This window comes from Punica granatum, chromosome 4, assembly GCF_007655135.1.
Source record: "Punica granatum isolate Tunisia-2019 chromosome 4, ASM765513v2, whole genome shotgun sequence".
NCBI classification, from domain to species: Eukaryota; Viridiplantae; Streptophyta; class Magnoliopsida; order Myrtales; family Lythraceae; genus Punica; species Punica granatum.
In genome coordinates, this window is record NC_045130.1 from 30,744,605 (window position 1) to 30,753,294 (window position 8,690).

General features: G+C 36.8%; 2 protein-coding genes across 2 annotated transcripts; both read left to right on the forward strand.

Moving 5' to 3' along the window:
• The first annotated feature begins 200 nt into the window (after positions 1-200).
• Positions 201-1,766, forward strand: LOC116203145 (non-classical arabinogalactan protein 30-like). Its single transcript, XM_031534811.1, has 2 exons — positions 201-820; positions 1,186-1,766. Exons 1-2 carry the CDS (start codon positions 283-285, stop codon positions 1,473-1,475), a joined length of 828 nt encoding a protein of 275 aa, XP_031390671.1. The 5' UTR covers positions 201-282; the 3' UTR covers positions 1,476-1,766.
• Positions 1,767-6,952: 5,186 nt separating this feature from the next.
• LOC116205662 lies at positions 6,953-8,690 on the forward strand. Its single transcript, XM_031538294.1, has 2 exons — positions 6,953-7,323; positions 7,805-8,690. The coding sequence occupies exons 1-2, from the start codon at positions 7,044-7,046 to the stop codon at positions 8,116-8,118; spliced, it is 594 nt and encodes a 197-aa protein (XP_031394154.1). The 5' UTR covers positions 6,953-7,043; the 3' UTR covers positions 8,119-8,690.

Consider the following 8,690-nt stretch of genomic DNA (forward strand, 5'->3'; position numbering starts at 1 on the left):
TTATAGCCAGGTCGTGTATTTGTTTGACCGTATGGAGTCCGACCCACGTAACCCAATTTCTTTGGCTAATGAATGGCTCAATGCTAAAAATAATAATATGTACGACTCAATTATAAAATTAGACAATTATCAGCGAAAACCGCAGGGATCCCGCCCTTAAATCCCTATAAAACCCCCACCTTCATTGCCTTTGAAGATTCAGAGCCCTTTCTCTCCTCTCTAAATAGGATAGCAAACCTTAATTTTAGGATAGAAGAGAGAGGCCATTGACTTATCCCAACAATGGCTGTCTTTGGCCCAAACAAAGGCCTTGTGCTTTTGCAGCTCTTGCTCTTAGTGAGCATCAGCACTTGCTTCTTCCCTGGTGCCTCTGCCAACCTATTCGAGGACTCCAAGTTCGCCATTCTGCGCCGCCGTTTGGCGCCCGCTCCTGCCCCTGGCCCTGCCCACTCCCGCCAAGGTTGGAAACCGGTCCACCCACCTGCTCAGCCCCCGCGCCTAGGACACCCACCGCTTCACCCTCCTAAGAACTCCCCCTTCAAGCCGGGCCCGGTTCATCCACCTGCAGTTCTTCCTCTCCCTCCGAAGAAGTCCCCCGTCAAACCTGGCCCGGTGCATCCACCGGCCAAGCCACCTGCAGTTCTTCCTCTCCCTCCAAAGAAGCCCCCAGTGGCCCCAGTTCTGGCACCAGTAAAGCCCCCAGTTCACCCACCTGTGAGTCGTCACCGGAGGAGCTTCGTTTGGGTTCGGGGCCTTGTTTACTGTAAACCTCAGAAGTATCGGTACATTGACACCCTCGCGGAAGCTAAGCCAATTAACGGTAGTTATTCTTATCATTTCCTGAAACTCTCATATTTATACTTTCGCAAGTTGCACATATGTCTTTGTGTGTGTGTCTCTCTCTCTATATATATAAGGCCGATGGCCCCAGAAGAGAATAGGAAAAGAAAAAAAATGAAGGGCAATGCCACTGCCACTGCACTGCACCAAACCCCGTTTCTCTCTCGCATCTTTCTGAATTTTACACGAGCCGAAATGACTTAAAATCTTGGTGCAAGTTGGATTTAAATGTCTTTCTTCACATACATTAACCACGTATTATTACATAAAACAAACCTATATATGCATATATATATGAATAATGTATATATGGATATATATGTTCACCCATCCTTGTGGTTTCAGGATCGGTGGTGAAGCTTGTGTGCAAGAACACCAAGTACAGGACAGTAACGACTGCGAAGACAGACGCGCACGGGTTCTTCTTTATCCAAGCCCCTAGGACTATCACTAGCTATGCCGCCCACAAGTGCAGGGTCTTCCTTGTCTCCTCCCCCCAGGCTAACTGCAAAAAGCCAGCGAAGATCCACGGCGGCATCACGGGAGCCATCCTGAAGAAACCGGAGTACTTCATGATTGGCAAGAACCCATATGCTCTCTACACTGTCGACACTCTCGCCTTTGAACCCAAATAGGCATAATAATCTAATAAGATCCATCAGAGATCAGTAGTACCTTAATTATGCCTTTGCTGCATCCTTTTGTGTTGGATTTTGGCTATTTCGAAATGTTTAAGTCGTAGTTGCCATGTCAGGGATATTGTTTAGAGACCATATGCATGCATGGAGACTTGGGTTGAATAAAATATAAGGACATACATCCCGATAGCTTTAGCTTGTGGAGCGAGGATTTGCTATTATTATATGTGCCACACTCATATGATTTCGTAGTGAAAAAATAAACTAATGGGTCATAATTAATATTCTTGTCTTTGTTTTGGGTTGGAATCTCACTTATAAACGTGACTTCTATTCAACTTATAATTCCCCACCTAATTTAGAGTTAATAAAATGTTGAGATGTAAACTAATTAAGTGGTATTAAATCACAGAAATGTGATTCAATGATACAATGAACTCCCAATGCATGGGTACATTTTATCTACAGTTTAGGGTTCAAAACCCACCTGAAATACCTTGTGATCGATGCCTACCCAACGCTTAAACAAAATATATATAATGTTAGTAAACATTATTAGGCTGAGACATCAGTGGTTTTACGGGTAAATAAATAAGCAAGTGTCGAGAGATAAAAGAACTACAGTGCAATAACACTCACCCTCAACTTGAAACCAAAAGATTTTGAATTCAATTTCACAAGTAAAACCTTTCAAGCTTCTTTTTTTTTTCCTTGTAACCTGGAAAAAAAATTAAGTGCAAAAAATTTTAACACCGAATCTTCCGAGAAAATGGCTCGTGTAATGACGCTATCTCTAGTCTTAAACCAAAAAAAAAATTGCATTCAATTCTCGCTAGTGGGACATTTCTATATATTTTTTTTTTGTGTAGGAAAATGGGGTGAAAGCCCATTATAAAAATAAAGAAATTGCAAACTGCCAAGGTGGGGTAAGGAAGCCCCAAGATATCGCCAAACAAGAGCGGACAAAGAGCAGTCGATGGGTTATGATAAAAGGGAACCCCTATTGGCAAGTGGAGAGCGCTACGAGTCAAACCAATATGCAAAGGAATTATCCTCTTTGTATATGTGGGTAGAACCTCCACGATCCAATTACGAGCCAGCAACTCCTGAATAGAATCTACCATTGAAGCAAGCTGAGGTGCACATGGATCCCTACTAGCTGCAAATGAAACGAGGAACTACATCCGAGTCTACCTCTAAAATAAGTTGATGGCAACCAAGATGATAAACCTCTTCCAAACCAGTCAAAAAAAAAGAAGAAGAAGAAGAAGAAGAAGACGTAAGTGGTATATATTAGTACAAAAATTAATAAAGATAATGTATCTTTGAGCATGGTTTTACAAAAATTATCTAATATTTAAGTTCGTGCTTAGGATGTTTATGGGTTTAATAAATAGATTTTGACCCTTCCCAAACCCTAATGAGGCCTTAAAGTGTTTATCCCATTGGGAATTGTGAAGAGTTTAGGAGTTATTGACTAAAACCTTATAGAGTTTGGGAAGAATATGGTATCTTGTCTCAAAAGCCGTCCCAATTCTGTTAAAATACAAAATTATAGAAATATCAATGGTCATATATTAGATTTACAAAATACCATATTCTAATTCAATCAGGGGTTTAAGTCTCCTCTCATTCGTTCTTCAGTTTAGTTCTTTTGTTTTAGTGAATTATTAAAGTTAATAAAAGTTGAGTTTGCGATCATTTTTTTTATTCTTCTTTTGATATATTGAGGAGTATCAGCTTTAATTTTTATATTATTGGTATAACTCAACTGGTGAAACTCTTTTATTGGTATTACTTTATCTGTATTTTGTTTCTGAAACTATTGTGATCAAATATATGTTTTGTTACTGCTACTTCAAGTCCTATAATGGTTAAGAGCCTATTAATGGGTCAATAACGATTTTTCTGGTGGAAACAGGTTAATTTAGTGGGAAGCATTTTGGAAATTTTCTGTAAATCCTTACGAGTTTGGAAAGGGTGGTTTGGAAACTGACTCTTTTTAAAGGGTTTTAAGTTTGGGAATAATCAAACCGTCCCAAATTCTGTACATGGACGTCCCTATCTGTGTTTTCCTTTTTTTTTTTTTTTTTTTTATTATTATATCATGGTATTTAGAAGATCAATGTCTGCGCTTTTATTAGAACAATGAGACAAAGAAAAAATTATACCATAGAAAGAAGATTACTGAATTAGGAGATGTGGAACCATAAATTATACCGAAAATCTAGAAAGCTCTTGTTGTACCATAAAATAATTAACGCGTTAGTTTTTGGGGTTAGATTGGACATATTGCACGACTGAGGAAAATTAGTTTCCATAGCTATGCGCAGTGTAAAAATTCATTAGATTAAATAACTAAATAACTTGGATATGCAAATTTTTGCTAAAATTTCTCTGTATTTAACCCGTGTCATTGTAATAATTTTTGTGTAATTTATTTTCTGCTCCTCTTTTTGTTTTTCATTTCTCTTCATCTGACCTTTTTTTTTCAATTATAAGGGAGCCCATGGCCTATGCAATGAAATAAAAAATTTAAATATCTAATGAAGGGGTACGGGTAATCTCACATGAATATCGATCATGAAACCTCTTGGTTATCCGGCGAGAGTGTGCACAACTGTACTGCACCCTCTTTGATTGTTCTTCGTTCGTTTGACCTTTGAAGAAGTGCATATGCTTCATGATTTAGAGATCGCTTGTCCTTATAACTTTGTCATGTCTTCTAATATAACTAGTCCAGTAACCTACGCGTTACGATGGCTTTTTGCATTTTTTTTATTTTTAATTAATAATGTTGTATTTATTAATTTTATAATACAAAAGATAAGAAATAATAAAAGACATTGAGAATAGTTTTAAATAAATTGTAAAAGTCTTTTTGGGAATATCTCATAAAATTATAAATAAATTATGGAAATTTGAATTTTACTTTTAGTTAATGTTGTTGTATTTATTAATTCTATTAAAGAGAAGATAAGAAATAAATAAAAGACATTGCGAGTAGTTTCGTTGATTAATATCTCTAAATAAATTGTAAAATTCCTTTTGGGAATATCCAATTCAATTATAAATAAATTATGGAAATTTTAAAAAAATTCTAAGCATTTATTAAGGGGGAAGGCTTGAAGAGACAATCAATCATGAGTTGGGGGTTTGCTCAATATGCTTATGTGAAAAACTCTCATTACACGAATAGAAAATTTTGGTGAGTACACTAAATTAATATATATATATATAGTGAAATAATTAATTACCCAAAAAAAATAATCACCTAGAAAAATAGTGAAATAATTGTGATATTTAATTTTGCAAAAATTCCTTGATAAGTGTAACTTCTCAGTTATCGAAAACACAATCTCAATATTTTATTGCGCCTTAATTATAAGCAATTTCAATACCAAATCTCTTCTGACTTTCCCATTCTGATGATATATTATTGTCTGGTCGGTGTCTTTATTTATTATTTTTTAACGAGCATTACCCGATATCCGGAATTCCAATGAATCCAAACTAATTCATGATCAAGTTAGATTGGTCAATTAAGAGTAAGGTTGTGTTTGGCAATTGAGTTGTGCTAAACTCAACTCATTTTAATTCCATATAAAGACAAATTAGGCAAGTTTTTTGAATGACTGGTGGGGCACGAGGGAACAGTGCCGTATATTGTATGCTTAGGGACGTCTGCTCTAACTGTTGGCGACTTTCCCGTTGATGGGTCCCAGGATTTTACCGTTCGACCTCATATTTTGTCGTTTTGGGAGTTAAGTTGAAAGTGCCGTATATTGTATGCTTAGGGACGTCTGCTCTAACTGTTGGCGACTTTCCCGTTGATGGGTCCTAGGATTTTACCGTTCGACCTCAATATGGATTTCTCTATCCAAAAAATACGAAATCAAAACCCAATTAAATTGAAACAAACGTCGAACCAATGAAATTAATTCTCACTGATTCGATGACTTGACTTTAATATACATCTTCATTGTCTAGTATTGAAAAAAAAAAAAAGAGATCGGTTTAACCACCAATGCGGAACTTTACTCTTTAGTTGTCTGTTCCAGTTCAAACTTGAATTAGTATGGACTCATCATACTTTTAAATACCTGTCGTGCAAACCCAAAGAAAACGGTTTAAGCAAGAATATTATAGATATGATTAGTATCGAGCAAAACCTATATTATAGCTAGGTTTTGCATATGATCATATGGAGTCCGACTCAGTAACCTGTTTCTTTTGGCTAATGAATAACCCAATATTGAAATTAATAATATATAACTTGATTATAAAATTAAACTGAATTATCATTCAGCAAAACAAGATATATACATATATATATATATATATATATACACACACAAACATCCTTGAATAAATTAAATCTGTTGTTCACTCGTCCCCAGTGCCGAGTAGGGTGGGTCCCCCACCCGCGGGACACACCCTCTTTTCTTTTTATTTCTTTAATTGGATTTTGATTTGTTTAAATTTTTTTAATTAAGATAAGCATAAAAATTCTTTTTATTTCGGTGTATATCGCCTAATATTCAAGAGTACAACTAATTTGATTGATTTAGACTAATATTCAAGTGAGATCAGTCAAATAAAGAATAAAACTTTATTGATAAACTGAAACTACCTTAAATAAATTAAATCTCTTATTCACCCTTTCCCCAGTGGCTAGTGGGTGGATTTCCCTACCAGAAAGGACTCACTCTTCCCTTTTCTTTTTATTTTTTAATTAAAAATTGATTTTTTTAAAATTTTTATTTTAGTTAAACATACAAATTCCTTTTATTTCCATTTACACCACCTAATATTCGAAAATATGACATATCCGATTGGATTCGAAAGAGATTGATTCGTTAAAAAATAAAACTCTCATGATCACAACTGCTGAACCACCTAAAAGTCACTGCTAAAATTAGAGTGTTTTTTCGACAGGTAGATCCATCGAAAAACCAGTGAAAATCCGTTGGAGAACAGATTTTCCGGCAGCTTTCCAATTGAAATCGACCCATCGGAAAAGGGGGTGTTGGAAAGCCCTTCGACAGACTGTCCGCTGGAAAGGCGTCAACAAGCGACTGTAATGGCGAGATTAGTCTTTATACCTATGAAATATCAATTAGTACGAAAGAGCGTGTAGTGCAGTGGCACACGCTCTCACTTGGTAATCAAGATGCTCCAGATTCGATAATCAGTGAGACTATCATGTACTGCTTTATTAGTTATTTAGGATTTATATTTCATTATATTAGACTCATGTGCCTTCCTTGTAACCGAAAAATATTAATTAGTACACTCTTTTTGAAAGATTGGATCATTTAGTATCAATAAAAAATTTGTCATTGGTTTCAATTATACAACTTTGGTTATTACCCAATGCGCCGGAGTCGCTCACTAGTTTCTCACTGAAAACGCTGGGATGCTGCCCTTATGTCCCTATAAATCCCCAACTTCATCGCCTTTGAAGACTCAGAGCTCTCTCTTTTTTCTTCTCTTTAAATAGCAAAAGGAACCTTAATTAGGAATTTAGGATAGAAGGGAGGTGTCATTTGACTTATCCCGATAATGGCTTTCTTTGGCCCAAACAAAGGCCTCATGCTTTGGCAGCTCTTGCTCTTAGTGAACATCAGCACTCGCTTCTTCCCCGGTGCCTCCGCCAACCTATTTGAGGAGTCCAAGTTCGCCAAGCCCCCAGGGGCCCCAGTTCCGGCTCCCTTTAAGGCCCCAGTTCACCCGCCCATGAGTCTTTCCCCGAGGAGCTTCATTTGGGTTCGGGGAATCGTTTATTGCAAACCAGAGAAGTTCAAGGGCATTGACACTATCTGGCAAGCTAAGCCGCTTAATGGTATGTAGTTTTTCATATCATTTTCTGAAGTTTTCATATTTTTTTGGATTATAAAAGAGATCTAAAGTCCTAATATAATGAAATAAAATTTCTAATAGCTAATGAAAGAGCCGGGTAAGTCCCATCATGAGTATCAAACACGAAAACTTATTGATTACCGATTGAGAACGTTCGCTACTACGCTACACCATCCTTAATAAGTGTTTTTTTTTAATTATTTCTCAAGTCTAGATTTCTAGCACATATGTATGTATGTGTCTGTGACTGTCGATACTCTACATGAGCTGTAATGTGAAAGAAAAACTTGGGACTAGTGGCATTTTAACGTCCGTTTTCAAATATATATATATATATATATATATATCATATATGTATATATATTAGCGGTTTATTATACAAAACAGTCCTATATATGCTTATAATGATTTATAGATAGATATATATACATATATACATATTTACCACATTTATGTGGCTTCAGGATCGGGGGTGAAGCTCGTGTGCCATAACACTATGGACAGATCGACAGTGGCGAATGCAAAGACAGACGAGCAAGGATACTACTTGATCAAAGCCCCGGACACTGTCACCAGCTATGCCGCCCACATGTGCAGGGGTCTTCCTTGCCTCCTCCCCACTGGCGACCTGCAATCAGAGAACGAATCTCCATGGCGGCGTCACGGGAGCTACCCTGAAGAAGCTGGTGTACTTCAGGTCCGAGGACGGCAAAAAATTATATGCCCTCTACTCCGTCGACCCTCTCGCCTTCGAACCCATGTAGGAATAATAATTTAATAATAAGGTCTATCGGAGATCAGTAGCATCTTAATTATGCGGTCGCTACGTCCATATGTGTTGGTTGTTGGGTATTTTGAAATGGAGAGATGCTAAAACCTCAGAATTCGGCAGCGTCGAATTTCTCTCATGGGGCAATCATGTAATTACATTGAAAACTATGGGCACTTTTTAAACGAGAGGGTCGGAGGTTTTTCTTCCGAAAACTTTCGGAGAAGCAGCAATTTCTCATTAAAATAAGTCGTAGTTATTCACCAAAAAGAAAAAGTCGTAGTTGCCATGTATGGGATTTGGGTTGAATAAAATGATATATGGACGTGCAGACAGCTTTAGCTTTTGCAGTGGGGATTTGCCACACTCTTTTGATTTCGTAGTGATAATAAACAAATGGGTCATAAATATTCTTGTCTTCGTTTTGGTCGGAGATTCTTCATACTTCCAATTGAAGTAAAACTTCACACCTCATTCACAATTAATTTAATGTATTGAAACTTATCTCATTATTTTATATTATTAACTGGTAAACTACAATAATATGATTCAGTGATAAACTGAGTTTCACTTCATCACTC

Coding starts and splice junctions, on each gene's coding strand:
- LOC116203145 (XM_031534811.1), top strand. CDS start 283: ATGGCTGTCTTTGGCCCAAACAAAGGCCTTGTGCTTTTGCAGCTCTTG. Junction 821..1,185: donor GGAAGCTAAGCCAATTAACG/GTAGTTATTCTT, acceptor TTGTGGTTTCAG/GATCGGTGGTGAAGCTTGTG.
- LOC116205662 (XM_031538294.1), top strand. CDS start 7,044: ATGGCTTTCTTTGGCCCAAACAAAGGCCTCATGCTTTGGCAGCTCTTG. Junction 7,324..7,804: donor GCAAGCTAAGCCGCTTAATG/GTATGTAGTTTT, acceptor ATGTGGCTTCAG/GATCGGGGGTGAAGCTCGTG.